A 25,329-nucleotide genomic window follows, 5' to 3' on the forward strand; every position below is an offset into this window, starting at 1 on the left:
ACTTTCAAAAAACATCCTACACGCCACTATTTCATCATTAAACTGGTTGCCATGTATTCACTGAATCTCAGGAATTTCGTTCATTATGGATCAGTTATGTAGGTCACTCATATTTTAATAACCCTTCTTTCCTCAGCTTGAACTTGTTCAGTTGATGTTGACTCCTGGCAAAGTGTAGAAGACTCCTCAGTGAACCATTTGAGGAGGAGCAGAGGCCATCTTGAACCAGACAGTATTCTCCCACTTTGATACTTTCATATTTAGAGGCAAAGCCTTTTATCCCATAGCCAACCACAGCCATGACACTATCTCATCAATTCAGCCCAGTGTGTAAGCACTCAATGGCAGCTGGGTTACTGAGAGGGCATGTTGGTTAGGTGAAGACTGAGGGGGAGGCAGAAGGCACGGGAAGGTAGGGATCATCACACACATGGCAGGAGTGAGGACGCACTGTCTATGGTCTCCCAACTTTGCTTGGAGTTTACAATGCCTGGAGGGGAAGCATAAATTTATGTAGGCGTCATCCTTGAGACGGTCCCTTATGCTGCATTAAATGCACAAGAAGTAGAGGTGTAGGATATTATAGGCTACATTTTCCCCTAGTGTTTGTAAAAGAGCACAGAAATAACAAAGGGCTAGAAAAATGAAGCTGCAGTAACAGCATATAGCTAGTTTTTCTAGAGCAGCTGTATTATTTCCAGACTTTTTTAATGCATCCATAATTAATCTGACTTCTTTTGATATTAATTGGACTGATTTTAACTCTAATTAATTTTAACCCTTATGAATAACTTTTGGCTGTTTTCACACATATTTTCTATCCTAATTTTTTTTTATATTGACATGTGGATGGTCTTCAGATAGAAAATAACTGCTCCTAAATCTCTATTCGAAATAGAGAACTGAGGACGTTCTCCCTTCAGTCACTGGTAACCCCCAGCACAGGATCCTGCCTCATCCCTAATGCCTTAGATTTGGGACCCTCATGCTGGACATATGTTGCTGTCTGTGAATTCCAGGCAGCTGCAGCAGCAGGTGGCATCTTCCTGGGTAGTCAGGGATTTCCTGGCATCCTAAACCACTGGATGTTTTGTTCCAACCTTTACAAGTATTTTAAACTTTTAAGAGTAAAGCTTTTATCCCCTTTCAATCTAACTCTCTTGCTCAGTTTTATTGTTGAAGTGTCAACTGGTCTTCCACAACTGGCAGCATTTTCTGTACTTTGTCTAGCATCCTCGTGACAGATCTAACTGTTCTTGAAATGAAATTTCCTGTCTTCAAGAATTTCAAAGTTGTTGGCACCTATGAAACAGCAGAATCAATTGTACTTTAAATGTTAAAGATTTTGTTTTAAAAACTGTTATTTATCTATACATTTGGAATACAGCTCTGTTTGCAAATTTTGCTCTAAATTACATGAGGGTTGAGAAGAAGGGTAGGAATTTTTTAAGCTGGGATAAATGGCAAAAAGCCACAGAACCCAGCAACCTCTGAAATCTCATTGCTAATAAGTTAAGCTTCATAATAAAAATTCTCATATGTGAAGGTCTAAATAATCATACTCACATGTAGCACACATTTATTATTAGCAATCACAATTTTCCTTAAAAATGATGAGTTATAAGGCAGAGTATTAATAACAACAACTTATTGTTCAGGCTCTGTTATATAGTAGGTACTCAATAAATGTATGTTGAATTGCATTTCGTGTTAAATGAGAGATTTTGATTTAGTGATCCCTAATATCTCACTCTATTTTGACCTTTGACATTATGATTTGTTCCATGAAGTACCGGATTAATAGATGGCAAAAAGCTTCCAGAGATGTGGGTTTTCCAATTCTTCAAAATCAAAAGATAGGCGTCTGCCCACAAACTTCATGTAATATTGATAAAATAAGCCACTCTTCACCGAAGGCCAATTTCCATATGGTATGATATATAGTAACATCAGATGCCAAAGACAAAATAGTATGGATTTTCAATCATTAGCATTATACTTGATTTACTTAAAGAAAGTATAATTTGATTTCCTTTAAAATTCTTCATGCATTTTTTGCAGTAATTATAGAAATCCACTTTATTCTGCATCTGTAAAAATGAATATCTGAATGTTTCTGAGGAGTTAGGAAAAGCTCAGCTGAAATTATCTTGTTTTCCTTTCTATTCCTACTTGGTTATATATGTGGGCTCAAATTAATACAAATAACAATAGCTCACTTTATGGAGCATTTTAAGATATATTATGTACTTCCTGATAAATGTGGACAGAAAATGCATTATTGTCACATTTAAAAATGAACATACTAATCCTTGAAGAGGTTGTCATTTGACCAGCCCTACTCTGTAGGTAGCAGGATCAGGATTTGAACCCAATTATTTGGTTGATAACGTAGGCCATTTTTTTTGCTACTCCGTACCACAGTTGTTTACAGGCTCTGTGTTCATGTGTAGAGAACTTTAATATCTTCCTGACCTCTTTTGTGTGTACTAAATTGGTCTTCAAGGATTGTGAACGCCACACAGGTTACTGGTTTTAAGGTAAGGGTCCCTAGCTTAAGCATGCAGTGTTAGTAAAAAGGTAATGAAAATGCAGTGTGAGTGACTCCAGAAGATAAGACCTTGTTTAAAAAAAAAACTGTTTTCTATTTCCTGTGCTCTCCTCCATATGAATGAATTGCCAGATCCATCAAAGACTCCATCTAGGCTTCAGCAGACCAATACAATCACATGCACCTGGATTGTGATAAATTCAAGTTTGTAGCCCTTCACACCTTTCTATCTTATCTGATGTTGTTGTTTTTCTTTAGTCCTCATGACCAATTAATATAAATTATGTATTTAAGAACTTGAGAAAAATGTGCTTTGTCTTACTGTTTTCTACTGTGTTAAGATTCTGACTCATTTGTGACATTCACTGTTGAAATGATAACGAATTCTGACTTAATTATATATTTTTTCATATATATTATTATTTTTCTGCTACTCTCATTGTAAAGGTCATGGGCAGTGTAATTGTGGAAGATGTGACTGCAAATTAGGCTGGTATGGGGAAAAGTGTGAACACCCACATTCCTGCCCACTGTCAGCTGAGGAGAGTATCACAAAATGCCAAGGAAGTTCTGATCTGCCATGCTCTGGAAGGGGTAAGTGAGAGCTCTCAGGCCTTTTCACCGTCTCCCAATCCTATGAGTCAAATGAATTCAATTCACATACATCTTATTTAAAAGACAGCTAAGATCCCTGAATGTGAGATCAATCTTTACAGAACTAATAAAACATCCAAGTTCCATGAGTGAAAGTACATGGTGAAATATAATCTCTCCCTTTCCCTCTGTCACACACACACACACACACACACACACACACTCACACTCACACTCTATCAGTCCACGCTAACTTTGAGGTGTGTTCAATTTCAGTTCAGCTCAGTTCACTCAGTTCAATGCTACATTACAAAGAAAAAAATAAACTATTTGTACATTTGCTCAGAACTTTCTGAATGAGACCCTCTGATTGTCCACTGACATTTCAGAAACTCAGTAACATTGGTGTCTTGGCTTTTGAAAAGCATCATCTAGACAGATAGCTCTGAATAGGTTTTTGTTGTTTTAGAAGGCATGTAGTCTCAGGTGTGCTCTTGGTACCAACCAGATCAGTACAAATTGGAGAAGGAAGAATTCATCAAGAGGAAAGCTCGTTCAATTCTTTTTGATTTATCAGAGTACAAAATACAATTTTGCCTCTAATATGAAAATGGCAGAGTTAATATGAAATATGCTTCAGAGGAATTGATAATTGAAGTTATTACAAATTTTATTCATGAGAGAGGAAAAGAAGAAAGATTTCTTTTACCTGAATGTTAGATCAGAAATTTAATTTTATATTTCCTTTTTGTTTTTGAAAATCAAATTTTTTTATGGAGCTATAATTCAAATACCATGAAATCCACTCTTTTAGAGTGTACTACTTTGTGGTTTTTAGTACACTGACAGAATCATGCAATTATCACCACTATCTCATTTCAGAACATTTTCATCACGACAAAAAGAATCCCTGTACCCCTTACCACTCATGCTCCATTCTCATCTTCCCTCAACCCCTAAAAACCATGAATCTACTTCCTGTCCCTATGGATTTGACTAATCTGAATATTTAATTTTAATGAAATGATAAAATATGTATCCTTTTTGTTTCTGACTTTTTTACTTAGTATAATAATGTTTTCAAGGTTTACCCATGTTGTAGCATGAACTTCATTCCTTTTTATGGCTGCATGATATTCATTTATATGGATATACCACATTTATTTAACCATTCATCACTTAATGGACATTGGGGTTGTTTCTCGTTTTTGGCCATATGAGTCAAGTTCTATAAAAATTCATGTATAAATTTTTGTGTGGATTTCTGTTTTAATTTCTCTTGGGTTTATACCTAGAAGTGGAATTTCTTGGTCATATGGTAACTCTGTTTAACTTTTTCAGGCAAAGTGGCTATACGATTTTACATTCCCACCAGCAGTGTATAAAGGTTTCAATTTCCTCACATTCTTGCCATTATTTGTTATCATCTTTTATTATTATTATTATTACTTACAGTTTTCTTTAAGTAGAAAACTCTTAAAGTCTCCCAAGATTATTTGTACCATAGGTATTTTCCCATACTCTGATATTTATCCCTACTGATATAAGTAGGAGGATAAGATCTGAGTAGAAGGAATTTTTTTTATTTCACAATCATTTCTGACTTGCTCCATCTTTCACCAATAACCTCAGACAGGAACTGCTCTTCTGCCTGCATTAATGCAAAGTGTCATTATAGTGCTTGAGTAAGCTTATTATGCTTTTAAAGTAACAAAGATTTTAAAAAATCATTCGCTGATACAGATAACAAATTATATAATGGAAAAATAAGAAAATCATATAAAATATCTCTCAAATATAGAAATTCACTAAATCTATATACTTACCAATAGATTTCAATTTGTCTCTAAAGTTTTTAATATAGTGGTAGTGTAAGAAGATTATTTTGGACTTTATATGTCAATTTTTAATAAACTCTGACAAACACATATTTGTCTCTTTGTAGAGATTCACTGATGTATTTAGCTACCATTTTTAAGCAATGGCGTATACTTAAAGTTTTATTGAAAAGGTGTCGAATATATGAATTATGATTTTGTTTATTTTTTTATAATTTATTTAAGCCTTTTGAAATACCTTCCAGATAAGTAATAAGCTTCTCTAGTTTCCTTGCAAAGAAATAGAAGTATTGATAACTGAAGTGATTACCTAGGGAACCATAATAAAATATAAGAAGTTTGAGAATGAAGGCTAAGGATTCATGCGAGCCAGTCCAGTACTTGGACCAACAATCAGAGACCCTTTTTTTCTCATAGTGCTACATCTGCAAACTCATTGGCATTGGATGTTTCAAAGCAAATAGCCAATATGAAAACTTTTAAAGGATTACTTTTGCTATTTACAGATGACAACTGCAGCTGCGGTTACATGCTTGAGGAACCAATTACAATCGGTTCTCAAGCTGGAGAGCCTCAGCAACTTGTCAGTTGAGGCCAAGGAAAAAAATATTCTACCAATAGAATGTACTGATGTTCTTCAGTCTATTTCCCATCAGGGGCCAGATGAAGGCATTTTTCCACAAGAAATTATATTAGATTACTTGCTTCTGCTGGTGATGACTAAGTGTGATCATTGCCTCTTGCAGGTAGGGGAATAATTTACATGATCTCTTACATTCTCTATTAATCCTCTGATTCCTTGATTTGGACAACTTTTTCTAGTCTTAAACCAATGTTCTGCTCAAAAACTTAAAATGGCTTATCATAGACTACACATTAGTTTTAAACTCTTCTTGACGTAGAAGAAATAATAAAAATTATTATTCCATTATTATTATTATTAATATTGAGGTTCTCCTCTTGAGTATGTGTCTGGCTTTGGCCAAAAATTGTGAGCAAAAGTGATGTGTGTCACCTCGGAGCAGAAGCTTAAGAGGCAGTGAGAGATTTGCCATCTCTTTTCCACCCCGGCCTGGGGATTTGGAGTTTTTGAGATGGTGACTGATCCATTAGCCTGGATCTCTGAGTGAGAATGATTAGCATAAACCTCTGCTGATACCACTAAGAACCTGTAACACGAGTGAGAAATAAACTTTTGTTGGTTTAAGCTGCTCAGATATTAGGGTTGTTTGTTATTACAGCAGAACTCCTAACTCATACTCTCTTCCATTCACAAAATTCCACATACAATCCCCAAAATACAATGAGTTGGGAAGAAGTACAATTATTCTTCTTTTTACAGAAAAAGAAATTGGAAATTTGAATGTTTGCTATCTTACATGGTAAGTGCCAGAGGTACAAGTTTTAATACAAACTTTTACTACAGGCTGACTCCAGAGCTGTTGTTTTAGACAATTTACTTGTTCTTTTATCATACCTATTTGCTGAACAATATGTAATGAATATATTTCCTTATTACAAATATCCTTATGCAAAATCATTGATATGGCTGCATAGTATTCCATAATACGGTTGTAACAAAAGAATTATCAATTCTCTTTTAATAGAAATCTAAATTCTCTTATTCAAGTTTTAATTATGTAAATATCATAATTTACATTCTTGTATCTGAAAATTTGCAGAATTTTTTAGTATTAATTTTTAGATGTCAAATGCATAGATCTAAATGAAAAAGAATATATTAAAGCTTTTCAATAAAAATATTGCCCAAGCCAGAGTACAGCATTGGGAGTGGAGATAGTGGAAATGGGATGGCTCGGTGCGATGTCAGAGAGATAGTAGATGGGGGTAGGGGGTCCACAGTGTGAGGGATATAAATGATAATCGTCTAAGTAAAAACAAAAAAAAACTCATAGACACAGACAATAGTTTAGTGGTTACCAGAGGGTAAGGGGGGTGGGGAGTGGGAGATGAGGGTAAGGGGGATCAAACATATGGTGATGGAAGGAGAACTGACTCTGGGTGGTGAACACACAATGGGATTTATAGATGATGTGATACAGAATTGTACACCTGAAATCTATGTAATTTTACTAACAATTGTCACCCCAATAAATTTAAAAAAAATTAAAAAAAAAATATTGCCCAAGCAATTCATATTCTCTAAAACAATTGTACCAGTATCCCCTCCCATCAGGAGCATAACAGGGATTCCCTTCCCCACCAATACTGACAATTTAAATAATCAGTTAGCTCTACTTGATATATTTTCCTTTAAGTGTTATAAACTCTTCTCATTTATCAAACTTCTTTTATTGAGTCCTAGAGTCTTCAAAGCGAATGACTTATCTGCAGCCATTATTACTCAGAGGCTTGTGTTTGAGGTATTTGTCTTTGATAATCTGTCCTTGTGCCTAAGTCATCTTTTTGTTTGATGCTGCAATCCCATGTGTGTTTGTTGGTTGTCCTCTGTGCCCTTTGGTTTTCTTTTATTAGACTTGTTCTAAGAGCTATTGAATATGTTTTAGTCCTGAAACACTCATAACCATACACCCCCACGAGGGAAGGTGTGACGTGGAGGAAGAATGATAAATTGAGGCTAATCGTTTAACATTGTAGCTCCCAGAAAATAGAAACCATGTCCTCATTTTTATCAATTAGTATGATTTAATTAATGAATTAAGCGAGTCGGTTCAATTCTCTTAACTAGGAACATACTTTCAAAGAATAATAGCATGCCAAATTCCCACCATCTGGAGATTTTTCACTTGAAGCCATAATTTGTCTCTCTCTTTTACTGGCAAAGCCCATCTTTAAAATTTCTTGCTTTCATTTATCAGAGAAGTTTTCAATGATACATGCATTTTTTTAACCTATGCGTTTTTCACTCGATGTGATTTTTTTGACAACTGAATCATTATTTTTCTTACTTATGTATACAGAGATGCTATTATTTGGAACAGATAAAAAAAAATTAAAAAATGGAAGTCCTCCAAACATTTTTTTTTTTTTTTGGCGGGGAAGAGAGGATCTTTTCTTTACAAAAAAATGTTTTACAGCTTTATTGAGGTATAATTGATATACAAAGAAAACCTGCACTTATTTAATGTATGCAATTTGATGTGTGGACATATGCATACACCCATGATGCCATCACCACAATCAAGGTAATAAATATACCCACTACCAAAAATGTCCGTGTGTGTGTGTGTGTGTGTGTGTGTGTGTGTGTGTGAAAAATGCTTTGCATGAGAGGTATCTAAAATAGTCAAACTTACATTAGATTGGTGCAAAAGTAATTGCGGTTTTTGCAATTATTTTTAACCTTTTAAACCGCAATTACTTTTGCACCTACCTAATAGAAGCAAAAATTAGAATGGTGGTTGCCAGAGGGTGAGGGAAGGGGGAAATGGGGAGTTGCTGTTCAATGAGTATAAAGTTACAGTTATACAAGATGAATAAGTTCTAGAGCTCTGCTGTACAATATAGTGCCTACAGTTAACAATACGATACTGTGCACTTAAAAATCCAAGAGGGTAGATTTCCAAACATTTTAAATTAAGCACCAAACTGCCTATTGTAATTTTGATTCTATTTTAAAACTCTTAGTGGCCTAATTAAATATCTTATTATAAGTTACTTGTAGTGGGAAATGCATAGAGTTTTCAAGTAGCAAGGGAACCCAGTGTGTTCTTTCAGTAGTATTTCGAGACAGCAAATGGGATTTAGGTTACCTCTATTCGGAGTGTCCAGATTGATTGATTTATTATAATTATATCTGCCAGTGGTCAAGGACCCTGGAATAGTCCTGCACTGAATTATGGCATTTCAAACAGTTGTTAAGGACCGCAGCCAAAGAAGAGGAAATGACCCTGTAAAATTAATTTCTTTATTGTTCCTTATCCAGAAGGAAATGGTCCTGATTTTAGTGATGCACCAAATGGGGAAAATATCAGTGTATTTGTAAATCATGCCCAAAACAAAAGTCTGTAATTTGTCGTATTATAGACATTAAATGATGAGAAATCAGTCTAAGGATCCCCTGGGAGTCTCCACGGATCTCTGAGCACACTTTGAACTTACTTTAAACACTTTGAATAGAGAGTGTTCTCTCTCTATTATGGTTTTTGTATGTTCTACTATCATGAATCAACCCATAATAGTAACATGGTATATAGGAAAAGCCTGTTGATGATTTGCTTTCTTTGTACTCAGAAGAATTTATTAGAATATCATAAACTATACATGTATCCTATATTTCACAAAACCTCATGAATGTAAATGTTATATATTATATAGAGTTTATTAAAGACAGTATGGAGATAAAAAGATTGGGATTCACAAAGAGAATTAAGGATGGTGCTGCTAGCATCCTTTCTGTGTGTCCTCACGATGTTCTGGGACTTCTATGTGGGGACATTTTCTATCCTCACAAGGAAACCAAAGGTGCAGGTGCCCAGAATTGGTGGTTTATTGGAAGGTCTTGATTAAATCCAATATTAAATGTCTCATTCTTATGAAGAAGCAACATTGACTGAACTATTTTGACTTGCATATTTTGAAGGGAATGGATAAAAAGAGTCAAGTTAAACAGAAAAGAAGGTCTCATACAAGGTGATTATTCAGGGATTCCCCCTTCCAGTGGGTAAATAATTATCTATGTTCCTTATTTCTTTTTCTGTACTTTATGTTGCCTTTCTTCTTGCCATTTTTATATTCAACAGAACAGAATGGAGGAAAAGAAATTTATGAGCTGAATTTAATAATTTTATATATTATTTTTAAAAGATGGTAGAAAATATTTCAGTGGAAAATAATAAATATAGTATTTTTTAATTATCTGAGGGTTTTCTAATCCATAGTCCAGAAAACTATCACTCCCAAAACAATATTTTTTCTACATGTTCTAGTCAAGGATCATGTTTAAATGTTTTGTCTATGCCAGCAGAACATTTTGTGTCAAAGCTAGGAATCAATCCAAATCAATAGATGACTTTTATTACATTTTGCATGATGTTTATGTGGTAAATTGAAAACTCGTGAAATTCTTTGGCTAAGAAAATTTCCTAATAAAGGCTGCAACAAATATTGTCAAAATCTATTTGAAATAAAAATAAAAAATTGGACAAGAATTCAATCCGAATTTCTTTAAGTGAGCTTAAAATGAAATGTATGACAACTATGACAATTTGGTAACCTCAATTATATAGTATTTATTTCTATTAAATCACTAAGCACATGGTGAAGGATGTAGTGTGGGGCTCTAGTCATTATTTACTCAATTTTATTCAATATAAACAAACAAATCGGATGCTTTTGTTTGGAAATGATCTGGTCTGGCTATTAGCCATAATCTTCATAGAACAATACACTCTCCAGATTTTCTTTTTAATAGAAAAATCAATGAGGCAGAATGTCATCATTTTGTCCAGGCTTTAGATCAGAAATCTGTGATTCCCTTCTTCGATACATGTTATTACAAATTGATGGGACTAGTCATTGTGCTATATTTGCATAATGAATGTATTCAATATATAATTATACTGTAACATATAGCCAACCAATGCATGTTTTCATTAGTGATGTTTACCAAATTTAATCATCTAATATTTATTGACCAACTCCTATTACATGTGTCTGTTCTAAGCCAGAGGTCAGGAAACTAGGAGTAGGAGGCCCACATTAAGTTTCTATAAATAAAGTTTTATTAGAACAAAACCATGCTTATTTGTTTACATATGGCTGCTATTTTGCTATAACAGCAGAGTTGAGTAGTTACCACAGAGAGTTTATGGCACACAGAGACTAAAATATAAAATATTTACTGTCTAGCCCTTTACACAGAAAGTTTGCTAACCCCTGTGCTAAGCATTTGTGATAAATGTGGTGGGAAAAGGGATCGAGTGCCTTGAGAATCAGAGGAGGAAAACAATATTTTCTAAATAAATTTGGATGGAAATGTATGGCTTCATGAAGTGAGTGAAGCTAGACTTGAGCCTGCATGGATGAGTAGCAACAGACAGATAATGATTTAGAAAAACGTGCATTCCATCCAGGTAGAGGGAAACATGGAGAGATATGCTGAGTTAACAAGGGAATAACTTTTGCAGGGGACAAGACACAAATTCACTTTTGATGATATATGAACAGTAAAAGTGGTGGGAGACAGCCTGGGGGCAAATGTCGTCTCTTCCCCCCCTCCACTCCCCTTCCCCATGTTGTGATGTGTTTGAGACAGAAAAAGAAACTTCTTTGCAGAGCTCTTGTTCTCTAGAAGTCTTAAGAAGCTCATTGTTAGTGAGGAGAACACACATGGTAAGCACGGATTGTAAATACGCTAAAAGGATGTCACAGAAATGCCAAATTCACCTTACTTAGTGGCCCCGCCGTTGTATCATTGCTGAAATACCATGTTTAATGTGACAAAAGTTACCAAGATCCAAATCTTTCCATGAACAAGATAAATGCATTGGCATCCTCTCATATGCCTTTCTTCCTCCTTCTTGTACCTTAAATCATGCTTACTTACTTACTGACAGCATGTGAGAAAACAAATACAGATCTAAATGGGCTTTTTTATTGAAAGTCATTCATTTTAGCAAAATAGTAAAATAACAACGGTTTAGCACAGACCTTTAATATATTAAAGGTCACATTATCTGCACTGGATATGTATCCACATACCTATGTGTGTTAAACAGAAAAAGAACATTATGTCACAGTGAGGCATGATTGGGGGTTATTGGTAGAGCGGAGAGGCTCTAGACTTAGTCTGGACTCTACCACTAGCTAGGTGTGGGAGCCAGCAAGTCATTTGCTGTTATTTGCTGCTAAAATAGCAGCAAAACCTTAATGGTGACTGAACTTAGCTTCTCCAGGTTATTTTCCTTCTCCTTTACTTCTCTGTGCAGTATGTGAACGCGACTCTGTTCTCTGACTCATTTGGACCCCTAGATTTTATGTTTGCTCTCATGGGTTCCATGCCTTTCATTTCTGACTCACTTTCATAATAGACTTTGTGTCTGGTTTTGCATAGCTAACGAGACATACAGAGAGTTGAGTATTCACGAGAATCAGGTGACTAGCCAAGCTGTTCTCATAATTCTGCTTTCTACTAAGTGACTCTGTTGGGTACAGCATAACATATTCTTCAGTTATGGGATCCTTTCATTTGGCATGTAACAGTTAAGATGGATGAGATTTTGCTTCTCCATAAATATTTATTTCTCATACGATTCCTTCTATTTGGATACAGGAGGAAAAGCAGGATTCTTTGGCTTCTTATTTAAGTGTCTAAATAATTTTGGCCTCTTTGCTGCTTAAAATATCCAAGCCATGTGGATGCTTGTAAATAGTACCAAATGGTCTGGCATAGTACAGTCGTGAGCTGTTTAAGGTTTGAATGGTCCCAAAGATGAAACAGCAAATATTTGAGGTCATATGTAAAGTCCTTTACAAGGACTTTAAATCCGTTGCCAGAATTTCTTTTTCTAGGTTTTTTCCTAAGACCCTGTATTGCACAACAGTTAACTGAGGGATCTTAAAAGAAGTAGAAAAAAATGTATACAAATATAGAGTATATGGAGACTGGAAGGGTCTCTCACACTGCTTCATTTGATTAATTTGTTGGAAATTTGGGTATGGTTAGTGTTACTATTAAATTATAATTGCAATGGGTAGACAGAATCATAGAACTTACACTCCTGAGTGTAATTGTAATTATAAAAAAGGGAGCAGCAAAACTCAAGTGGCATAACTCATGATCAAGTCTAGATCCACTCTCTGGATGATTCTACTAGAGAAAGAGAGAAGTCCAGAGGCATTATTGGTAAATGAGATCTTGGATATGTTAGGAGGCCTAAAGTCTTATGGCTACACAAGGGTGTGAGAGGGCTGGTAGTACATGCTCACATTGTTCAATCGTGCTCCCAAATGTTACTCTCATGCCTCACGTGGGTGATCCCTGGGAAAACTATCGACAGGTATCGATTTCCTATTTGGGGAGAGAGGCTCGCACACAATGCCAATCTTGTGCTTCTTCTCAGCATCTACAGCCTTATCCAGCTAGCCACTTTCCAACTGTGAGGGCATGAGCCTTTCAGGGGACAGGAACTAAGACATAGCCACATGACCTATGACATCCTTGCAGGGCAGATGTGCCCACAATCTTTATTGTTGGTGTGCCCCTGTAAATATTTTTTTGTTTTGTTTTGTTTTTAGCTTTATGAACTCTCAGTTTTGTTATCTGTAAAAACAGTAATATAACTGCTCTTTTCCATCAAAAATGTTGTGAGGAACAATTAAGATAGCACACAGGAAGTTGTTTTGTTAACTTTAAAACTAATATGCACTTGTAAAGGATTATTAGAGTTTAAGTGGATGACACAGCAGATGAATTCAAGGATGCAAAATTTAATAGAGAAAACAAGACCAATAGTCATTCACTCACTCATTCGTTAATTTGTTCATACATTCAATATACATTTATTGGGATCTTACTACATGCACAGAACCTATCTAGGTCCTAAGGACAAAGTAATAAATAAGGCAACCAATATCATGGCTCTCCTAGAGCTTCTAGTGAGTTTGGTTGGAGAAGTTAAACAAGAAAACAAACAATTTTGGTTAGTGCTAGGACCAGGAAATCAAGATAATATGATAGAATGGCCAAAGTGAACTCTCCAGAAGGCTGGGGGTGGTTTCAGATGAAGTGATCAGGATCCCTCTCTGCAGAGGTCCTTTTTGGCCAGATCTGGAAAGGGGGCCACATGAGAACTGAGGGAAAATGGCCAGAAAAACAGCAAAAACAAAGAAAAGATTTATACAAAATTTCAGATTCTGGTGATGAAGGTTTCCTGGAAGAGATCAAAGTCAGGTAGGTTTTGTCTCTAAAGAGTCCATAGGGGAGACTTAGAGTTTGTTGAAGAAGTGGTTTTAAAATACCAATACTGGGCTCCCACCTGATTTAATTTGTCTGCAATGTGGCCTGAGCATCAGGCAGTTTAAAAGCTCCCAGGTGCTTCTATCCTGCAGTCACAATAAGAAACAGTGCTCTGCAGACTTGTGTAATGGGCATGGTTGTGCAGCAGGACTAAGCAGAATTACACCCTGATTTTGCCCTACTTCCCACAGAGCAAACAGGGCTTCAGGGAGTCCTTAAGAGTTGCAGAAAAATTACTGCCTTGTGGGGTCTTTTCTAGGTGCTCTGTGTGAGGCGAGAGTTTGGGGAGGTATGTTCTTGGAAAAGGGGAAAATAATTTCCCAAACAGGAATCATATCAGGAAGCACAGAAATAGGAAATAATATGATATGTTTGTTAAGGGAACTGTTCCATCCCAATTTTTAGATATCTGAGGTAGGAGTGAGAATCTGTATTTTTAAACAGATTTCCAGTGTTGTTATGAAGCTTTCGGGTCTGAACGCTGGGGGTATATCTCTCCTACAAAAATATCCTTCCATGGTCCTCAATGGCTCAGAAGCCTTAGACCTGCTTTAACTTTCATAGTTTTCTGAGAATTTATCTGTGATTTATTTCCTCCACCAGAATAATTTGTATTGTAATGAGGGATTCTTAGAATTCTATATCCAGGGATTCTCAATCTGGAATTCATACAACTCTGGAGGTTTATAGTTGGGTATCAGGGCAATAAGAACTTAACATGGCACAAATACATTGTATATAACTTTCAATATATATTTTTATGAAAAGAGCGTCTATGGCTTCTTTTACCAAATTCTAAAAGGGATACATAATATTGACAAAAGGTGACAATGATTTAGAGACCACTGCAAAAAACCCAAACAAATACTGTTAAAGAGATGTCACAGAAGATTATTTAGAAACATATTTTAAACTGGATGTGTCTTAACTATATATAGACTGCATAGTTTAATCATTAAATTAGTAAATTATCCAAACAGTAATCAAATATATAAGTACTTTGTGATATCTAGCTGTATATGGAACTTATGATTTAGCTTCTTTTAAAGAAATATATTCACAAGATTCAAGTTTGGAATGAAAAGATGGACCAGTCCCAAAACCACTTTATTCAAAGTCATGAGAATTTGTCACTGAAGTTTCTTATTAGGATAATTAGAAACCCAGGCAAAAGTTCAAGCACAGGAAAAAAAATACACCATTCCTGTTTTTCTCTCAGAACAGAATGACATTTCTTCTGTAATGCTTTAGATGTCAGTCTGTACCCATGAGAGGTGTCCACGCTGATTAGTAGTAAATTTTGAAGTACTAGATGGTCATAAGAGTACAACCTGGCATTCCAGAAATAGCAGTAGTGTAAGAACAAGAACAGAAGGAAATTTAATTTGTATGCTAATCAAGTTTCATTTGGAATTGTTTTAAGGAGACCCATCTCATTATGTAAAAATAGTCTTTTATAAAAAACGAAAAAAAATGTAATAATGAAATCCAATTGGTGTTTTGCGATTCTTACATGTCTCCAAACTAAGATATAGCAATAAACTTATTTCCAATAAACATTTAGCCATATTATTCTTGTTTTAACTGTGGCTAGGTAATGTCCATATAAATCTTGGAAATGTATGGGATAGAGTTAAATTATCAAAGAAAATTTCAAGAAATGTGACAGAACACATAACCTGAGGAAACAGTAGAAAAGATAGATGAACAGGTCATGAAGCAGCAATAACTGTTGGTTGTTAACATTGAATGATCAAGGACCCACGCCCTGTGCTTATCCCTGTTCGTTCATCATACATCCATTTATTTACTCAATGCAATTAATTACATTGTCAATATAATATGACAAGGAGGTTCTTCATAATATTTACTTTAATGGAATAATTTGGGTAGCTGTTATTTTACCTGTCTGATGTTGCTTAAGTTTCTGGGTGAATCCAAGAGCTTTATTTCTGTTATAAACTGGCTATACTGAGGGAAGTGGTGTTTAATGAGAATATGTACTGTTATTTGTTCAATTTAAATATAGAAAGTGTTCAAGAGACATGGTTGTTGCCTCCTAGAGATCAAAGATTCTCAGTAACAAAAAGGTGTAGCATTACTGCTACCGGATCACACTTAACAGCAATCCCCAGTTTGGGACATAGAGTTGTTTGGTTTTTCTGTCCTGAAAGAACTCTAGCTTTCTTGATTATGTTTTTAATTTCTTTGTCATTAATTACAGTGCTGAGAATATAACACAATTATACAACATCTATTTTAATTAAGAGTCATTTGGATGCAAATGGCAGAATCCCAATTCAATCAGAATAAACAAATGAGTTATGTGCTCACATAACCAAAAAAGACAAGGGTAAAGATGACCTTTAGGATGAATGGAAAAGGGAATTATAGACAACCTTACATCAGTCTCTTTTTCACTCTTTCTATCACACACACACACAGACATGTGTGTACATGTTCACACTCAACTGCCCCGAGCACACACACTTCTACTTTTGTCAGCAGTTTAGTCTTAATCTTGCCTTTTGCAGAGTGATTTTTCTTTATGCAGGAGAAAGATGGATTTTAGTATTATCTAAAGTTATATTATTACTGTAACCTGACCAAGGAAAATGAAAGACTCTTTCTTCCCTGGCAGTTCAAGAGAAAATAAAATCTAAAGAAAAACTCTGATTGGCTTAGCTTGGAACAATGATCAATGCTGAACCAATCACTGTCCAAACCGATGATGGAGTGTTATACTTAGCCCAGCTCCGGACAATGCTGGAGTGGTGAGATGTAAGAGTATAAGACTTCAAAGAATCCTTATGAGCTGACAAAACAATTTTTATTGATTGCAACTGCATTTCAGGTTGTTATTGATCTTGAGAAACTTTGATTATATGTAGTGCCTTCTTGGTGTAGCAAGGATAATATACAGCATATTTTCAGATTTATAACCAAAGGACAGCACCACAGGACAAAGCAATTCATTAATGATTGTGGTAGGCAAAATAATGGCCCCTAAAGACATTCATTTCCTGATCCTTGGAACCTGTGAATATGTTAGATTACATGGCAAAGGGGGAAAATTGCCCATGGAATTAAAATTGCTAATCAGGAGATTATAGTGGATTATCTGGGTGGGCTGATATAATCACAAGGGTCCTTACAAGTGGAAAAGGAGACAAAAGAAGAGGCAGAATCAGAGTGATTCAACATAAGAAGGATTTAGCCTGTTGCTGACTTAAGGATGGAAGAATGGGGCCAAGAGCTGAAAAATGCATTTGGCAAAGGTAAGGAAATAGATTGCTCCTAGAGCCTACAGAAGAAATGCAGTCCTGCTGACATGTTGGTGTCAGTCTGGTGAAATCCATTTAGATTTCTGATCTCCAGAACTATAAAGTAATATGTTTTTGTTGTTTTTAGCCACAGAATTTGTGGTAATTTGTTATACACATAGTAGCAATAGGAAACTAATACAGTGATCTATGGAAATATTCTTTGGTATAGTCAGTAAAACTGCAACAGAATCTGTTTCTGAGTGAATTATGTTTTCCTGTGAATTATTAAAGTCTTTTTACAGACAATATGAAAAATAATAATGATAAAACACTTATTTCTTTTACTGCTAGTACTTTAACTATAGGCATACACATAAAGATACCAGCCAAAGTATAATTTCCTAACTGACTTTTACCTTGCATTATTTTAAAATAATGGAAACTAGTTTTTAAACACAACATTTTATTCTACATTTTACATTTATATGAGATCATACAATTTATTGTATGTTGTTATGTAGTCCGGATACATTCTTTCTAAAGGATAAAGCTATATTAAGATATTTTGACCAAGCTTAATATGCATTTTTATTCCATAATTTAATCCATTATTCTATTCAAATGGCCCATGAATATAATTGTAAGACTTTAATACGATGGTTTGATTTTTTTTTCCTGTTTCCACATTGTAATTCTGGGTACACATCATTATCTAAATAAGTAGATCCAAATTTTGCAGGACGTACATTTTGGGAGCCCTTTTTAATAAAATGAATTCAAAATTGCAAGTATAAAACTAATTAAGGTGAATATTTATTTAGGCTTAAAAAGGAAATTAACATAAATTACATTTTTTTTAAAGCAGGCAAATACTACAGACATCACAAAATTCAGAATATGACATAATTTTATGAATCTGTTCATAATTTTATGAACAAGTTTGTATATATCAGAACTTGTTCTCAACTTCTCAAATGGGGGCTCAGTATTATAGAATTCATTCAATATTATGACTTGATCTATGGCCTTACATTGTCATTCATGACCAAGAGGACTTTAGGAGTATTTCTAGAAGCCATTCCTATACCCTGAAAAGCCATAGAAGTGACTATACGTCCACTAATCCCAAAGTAAATGTATCCTTGATTCAACTTCCCTTTGGCTTAATCCCAAAAGTGCCTGGAGCCATTACAGTGCCACTTAACCTGAGAAGAAGTATGGCTGAGTGGAAGTTGGAATAGAAAGACTGAGCAGTCTCAATCAATTAAGTTAAAATGTCTTATTGTCAGGATCCTCCCCAGCGTTGTGGAAGGGACCCCCACAAGTCAAGAAATCTGAGGATGAATCATCATTAGCTCTATGGTTCATGTGCCTCTGACTCTTTGATGTTTGACACTGAACAACTGCTGTTGGGGCTGTACCCAAAGTAGAGAACACTGAGTTTCTATGACCTGTCATTGACTTTCTATGTTTCCCTCTCCAAAATAGTAATAAGCAAATCATTTGCAAAGGTGCCACTTGCTGATGCCACTTACTGTGGCATCAGCCCTTCTAGCTATCACTATAAAAAGTGAAGTCTGTTTGTGATTCTTTATGATACTCCCCCAAAGGGACTTCTGATACCTTTGTAGCCTGGCAGCTAATGGTTTCATGATGTTAATATCATAAACATTCTTTTAAACTATTAACAAGAAAGTATTTGTTTAGAGTTTTGCTACATATGAGTATCTCCAGTCTAGGCATCTTTTCACTGCCTGGACATGTGTGGAATTAGAAATATTTGTCACATTATCAACTTCCAAATACATATTTTTTTAAACTGGAAATATGTAACCTGGAGCCTCAGTGTTTCTGTTTTTGTTTATTTGTCATACAGACTGTTACTTCTCACCTGAAGCCCTTGCAGATATCAAGCTCTTCGAGAAAAAATGTTTTATGACCTTGAGTTTTAGTTTCAGGGTCCATAAAAAGCTCGATTTTTCATGATAGAAATTCAGAGTTGGAGCTCTCACTTAAAAAGAGATAAGGAAACTGATCCACTCCAGATTGATGCTAAGCCTAAAATGAGCTTTGCATGCTCATTCAAAAGTATCCCCACACTCTAGAGTCCTTATTCTACCATTTAAAATGCTCTTGTGCATCTCTTCATAAGACTTTAGAGACAGAAGATTTTCAGTTTTAATGCATTAACATGAAGATAATACAAAAAGAAAGTTTTTCAAAACTTTTTTATTCTCTTCAACTCTTGGGGAAAATGCAGACCTTTTTCTTTGTCAAAAGAGAACAAAATTGTTGGCATGACAAATCAAGGTTCGAAGGGATAATTGAAGTAAGGAAGTGGAAAAGTTTGGAAGATGATCCCCAAAGCCTGGATTAGACAAGGAAATACACCAGAGGCAGCACAGATTTGTGAAGACATGTCCACTCAGGTCAAGGTCCTGGGCTGGCTGGGAGCAAAGAGATATAACAGAACAAAAAGAAATGGGACGGAATGTCTTAATAGAGTGAAGATAGTGGTATATATATAAGCAGGGCTTTTGCAGGCAAAGGTTATATTCTCTACTTCTTTTTGTTTCCTTTGCCTGAATAGTGTCTAGGAAGGCACTGGAGGCTTCAATGATGATTGAATTAACCTTTTCCTGTATGCAAAAATCTGTACAATTAAGCTTTTGTTCTTATGCAGTACTTCCAATATTAGATTGAAGATTGAATGAGTAATAGTAGTTAACATTTAATAAGTACTTATTATGTGCTAGGTATTGTGCTAAGTGCTTGATATATGTACGTCTCTTAATATTCTCATGACCTCATAATGGTGATATGATGATAATCCTTATACAGCTTATGACAACATCTGTCTGTCTTTTTCTGTTTATGTAAATTCTGTTGTTTCTATTTCAATAGACACAGTTCTAGTCTAGGTTCGTGTGGATGTCCTTCTCTCTACCTAGGATATCCACTGACACCTTTTTTACTGATGTAAATCAAACTTCATGCACAGATGTAATCATATTTTTCTCCATGTTACAGATAAACCTGTGTACACTTTTATTTTTGCATATGCACTACTATAATTATGTTTTATGTTGGTGTCTCCTATCGTTGGGTCCATGACTAGTGGTGTTCTTCTTTGTATTTCTATATTCTAGCATCAAGCCAGTACTTGGCTAAGAATGGAGAGCAATGATTGATTGTGAAATCAATGACTAAGTGAGTGTAAAGATGAATCCAGTATTTCCTCTTTAAAAGAAATGATCCTGTACAAGAAATTAAAGAACTCGTTCTAAGCATGGGTTCCTAAGTAGTTAGAGATCTGTCAGTGGGAAATCTTGATTTCATTGAATACAGGGCCTCCTTCCCATGGGTTTAGTTCTATATTCCCTAGCAGTGATCTTGAAGGGAAAAGAAAAATTGAATCTGGAATGAGGTTGCTGTGTGTGTATGTATGTGTATTTTCCTATGACTTAATTCCAAAGTCAGTTAGTGATATACAGGAATTTCCCTTTATTTTTGTTTTTTTTTTTCCTAATTAAAAGATTATATTTTGTAGCCAATGACAAAATTTTTATTGACTGATAATACGTAATTTCTAGCATTTGTTAACATTAAGATGGATTTTATTCTCCATTTAAATTGCATGTTTTAATCTTCCCTATTATAAATAATTCAACACAAATTTGAAGAAAACTTGAAAAATTAATACAATAATGCTAACTGTTTATTAATTAGCTTGATCCTGTGACAGAGTGATCTAATACTCAGTATGTGTTCATCAATCTGGAAGAAATGATTAGAGGTTACCTCTTAAGTTATTCTAGGGTGATAACTACTGTTTAAAAGTCAAAAAGTTGTTTAAATGAATCATGTTTCATGTTTTTTTTATACTGAAATTGTTTTCTTATTTCTACCCAAAGAGTTAATGCATAGTTTTATTTTATTTCTCATTCCACATAGAGAGACATTGCGTCATGATTTTTATAAAAGGCATATAAATATATTTAGTTTCTCCTTCGTGTACAGTTCCATACAGATTCCTGACAAGATGATTCTGTAAAATTATAAAACCTAGGTCTCCTGTTGACATTCGTCTGAGGACAGGTAATGACTTCACCTGTGAGTCATTGTACGTTAGTTCCAAAGATATAAGGAAACCTCTTGCAATCACAAAATGGACGGAGAGGGAGATGCAAAATTTAAAAATGGACAATTGACCTAAGCACCTTCTCCTTCATATTGGATGAGATCACAGGGCAGTGTAGTGAATAATAGTCTGAATACTGAATACAGAACATCTTAAAGGCATGAAATATTTTTTTTTGAATATACACTCTAGCCTTTTGAGCCTGTTTTAAATCTCATTTCAAAATGCCCCACTGCATAAAACCACCGAAGGAACAAGTTTCATAAATATTCCATTAGACTGGTTACACATACCTCTCTGAGTCCATTTAAATTAGCACTATATCCAGAGTACATTCGGAGGAGTGATTTGTACAGGGCGACCCAGAGCCTCCGGCATTCCTAGAGATAGTCTAGAGAGGTTACTTTGGAGACAGAAAAATCTGGGTCTGTTGTGCTTTGCCCACCACCCCTTGCTTCTTCCAGGTAAATTTCACTTATCATATAAGCTTTATTTAGCAAGCTTCTTTCAATGATTTCATTTGGAATACAACATTGCTGCTGGTTTCTTCTTGCTGTTGTTGCTCAAATGTGAAAACCTTTGCTTTTGTGAAAGCAAACATTTCTTCCTGAATCACGTCTCTACTCTAGGCAAACATTTTACATTCTATGCTCCAATAAGTATAATACTTTTAATTTTCCCTGCCTTTTTGTATTTTCTGGTCCTTTAAGTATTCCCCTGAAGGCATTTAAAAAATAATGTGTTACTGCAGAAGGAAATGAAGTAAGCGTCCGTGGAAGTGGTGTGGGGAGCATCTACCTGGTCTTGTTCATGAATTGAAATCCAAAGCAAAGCTGAGGTAGAATAAAATCAAAGAGAGAAAAAGGAGCATTTGTGCTTTCTCTTTGTCCAGTACTAGCACATAGCTTGCAGCTGCTCTGTATTTTATTCATGTTAAATCCGTGACTTTACTGAGAACCAGGCAGGAGAGCCCAGCATCAAGGATTTTCCTTTCTCTTCAAATGCTGGTCACCACAACCAGCTAGAGCCACCCGCAGATTCCCTTTGTTGATAAGTGGTTCAGGAAGATAAGGGAAACCCTCCCCATCTGCAGGCTGCAAATGAACTGAACTGCAGCCAGTTCATAAAATGGCTAACATTTACCCTCATTTTTGTCGGGGATGGAAAAGGTATCTTTTTTTATAGTAATAAGGTGCAATCTGTGAATGCTGCTGAATAACCGAATGAAAAGAGCTTCCCTGGTACAGCAGTCCAGGGAGAGAGGAAGCAGGTAATTATTTAGAGATAATACTTCTGGAACAGAATGTTGTCACTACATAATGGTCCCCTGCTGATAGACAAATGCAGAGGCAAAGGCAGTGGACTTATTTTTTAAAGCAAGAGACATTTTGTCAGTGACACAACTGCAGTTCTTGAGATTACCTTTCCTCTTTTACCAAATGAAAGGTTGTAGATTTAATCATCATGCTTGATGGAGAACTGGTATCACAAAGTGACAGAAGTAAGCCCGGGGACAATAGCCCGCTGTGTGCTCATTGACTTAGTAAATACTTTTGGCGCAGACTTTAGCCATTGAAGAACTATTTAGTTATAAATGAGTAGATTCTTGATTATGTATCTTCTCAAATTCCAAAGTAGTTATATTCCTGACAGTTAAGACTTAATATGCCTTTGCTTTGTCAGTGAAAAGTCAGCTGGACAGTAATATATGAGATGCCAGATTTAATTTTATTTCAGGGATGACATCGTTTCATCTATAGGTTGAGGGTTTTGTATAGTTCTATAATTATATTATACTTCAAGAACTCATCTGGCCCAACTCTGTGTTTATACCCAAAATAGTAATAGCTAACTTTTACTGAGAATTTACAATATGTTAGACACTGTTCTAAGAATTTCACATAATTTTTAAATTAATCTTATAACATTTTTAAAAAATGTAGTGTTTTATGCATGGCGGTGCTTGGGAAAAGGTTGGCAATATGGTCAGAGATGGAAGGTTGAAGCAGGCCATGCAGGCTTCGGTCTTGTTAAGGATGATTTGCTTTTACTTTGAGTAATTTGAGAAGGCTTTTAAAGGTTGTGAGCATGAGTGCTATGGACTCACTTAGTTTTGGCGGTCCATACTGGCTACTGTGCAGAAAAAACAGAGAAGAATGGAAAGGGAAGACAAGGACGCCAGTTAAGAATTTATTGCTATATTCCAAGCCAGAGATAACTGGCTTGAAATAAGTTTATGGCATTTGGGATGATGAGGACATGTTGGATTCTAGATATTTTTCTGAAAATACTAATAGGATTTCCTGACAGAACATGAATGGGACATAAAATGAAAAACAGATCATGGATGGATCAATATTAGGGTGCCACAGAGGCGGCCCCAGCAGCAGTGCCCAGAGGGCCCTGCGCTGCCTTTCTCTGCGTGCACCAGCCCTGCTTCCTGTTCCTGCTCTCTGGCCTTGGAGTTCTCATTCGCTGGATTCTGCTACATGTTGGGGGGCTGCTGCTCCCCGCTGCTCTCATCTTCCTTGCCATCTTGGACATTACAGCATTTGATGAGCAGAAGACTGATTGCAAGAATCCCGTAGACCACTGTAATACCCTGAATCCTCTTGCACTTCTAAGTACCTCATCCATACTTTCTTGGATGTCATGTTGCTTTGTGCAGCAGATTGGCTTAACCTGGGTTTCAATATGCCCCTTTTGGCATGTGATATTTGGAGCTATCTGAGTAGACCAGTGATGAATGCACCAGGACTCTATAACCCTACAACTATCATGAATGCAGATATTCTAGCATTTTGTCAGAAAGAAGGCTAGTGCAAATTATCTTTTTATCTTCTAGCATTTTTTTTTTTACTACCTATACAGCATGATCTATGTTTTGGTGAGCTCTTAGAACACACAGAAGAATTGGTCCAGTTAAGTGCATGCAAAAAGCTACCAAATGAAGGTATTCTATCCAGCAAGATCCTGTTTCCAAGAGTAGTTTATGGAATCTGATTAGTTACTTTAAAAGAAAGTGATTCTTATCTTTTAAATGTTTCCACATTTTTTGCTTGTGGAAAAACTTTTCATGTTATAGTAGAATAAAGTATTTAAATGGAATTATCTATAAATTAATATAAAATGACTACCTCTGGTGTTGACAGATTTGAACTTGCACTCGTTATGAACAGCGATGATGCCTTGAATGATTGCATTAATTATTGACTGACCTTAGTCCATTGGAAGGTTTTGTTTATAGGAACTTGTAGGGCTCATTTTGGTTTTATTGAAATACCATCTAGTTATAAATTAGCTGTAGATAGCAGGTACTTTTCATGAACAGAAAATAAATATCTGATCTGTGGGAAATGTCATGGGTTTCCTCATCTATCATGTATATGATTATATATATGGATACATTAAAAAATAAGAGTGGGATTTTTTCCCTTCAACTTGAATATTAACACTGTATATTGCACGAATGAGAGATTTCCCATTTTCCATCAGAGTAGTATAGTTGCTTTAATTCTTTAGCATAAATGAACATGATATAAAAACATGCTGAATTACTTATGAAGAATACATTTAAAGCTATTTTAAATGTGTTTTAATTTGTAAGACATTACTTAAAAAATTGGTTATTATACTTATAGTTCTAGTCTTGTGGTAAAAGTTTCTTAAAAATTTGCAAGTACTTTAGAGATTTCCAAAACTGAATGAGAGAGAACATTATGTAACCATCCTGCTGTTCCTTTAGTGCAATACAATAAAACTCTGAAATTAAGGCTTATTTTCAGCGTACTGTTTTAAAGATTACAAATAGGTATTTCATAAACTTGCTTAATCCATAATAAAGAGATATACTGTCAATTTTTAAAAAAGAACGAATCAATATTTTGATGTAAGGCTCTAAGCAAATGGAAAACGGAGTTGTCATTAGCTGAAAAAAAATATGCAGTAGATGTTTTCATTTTATCCAGGAAATAATTAGAACTCAGGGGAATGACTTG

General features: G+C 35.3%; 1 protein-coding gene and 1 pseudogene across 1 annotated transcript in view; both read left to right on the plus strand.

Moving 5' to 3' along the window:
- ITGBL1 (integrin subunit beta like 1) overlaps positions 1-25,329 on the plus strand; it is a 193,671-nt gene that overhangs the window by 98,906 nt on the left and 69,436 nt on the right. Inside the window, exon 7 of the mRNA XM_033104269.1 lies at positions 2,999-3,145. Within this exon, the coding sequence (XP_032960160.1) occupies positions 2,999-3,145 (147 nt within the window). The remainder of the gene's footprint in view (positions 1-2,998; positions 3,146-25,329) is intronic.
- Positions 16,619-24,230, plus strand: LOC117021567 (protein cornichon homolog 1-like; annotated as a pseudogene).

This window comes from Rhinolophus ferrumequinum, chromosome 4 (genome assembly GCF_004115265.2).
Source record: "Rhinolophus ferrumequinum isolate MPI-CBG mRhiFer1 chromosome 4, mRhiFer1_v1.p, whole genome shotgun sequence".
Classification (NCBI taxonomy): domain Eukaryota; kingdom Metazoa; phylum Chordata; class Mammalia; order Chiroptera; family Rhinolophidae; genus Rhinolophus; species Rhinolophus ferrumequinum.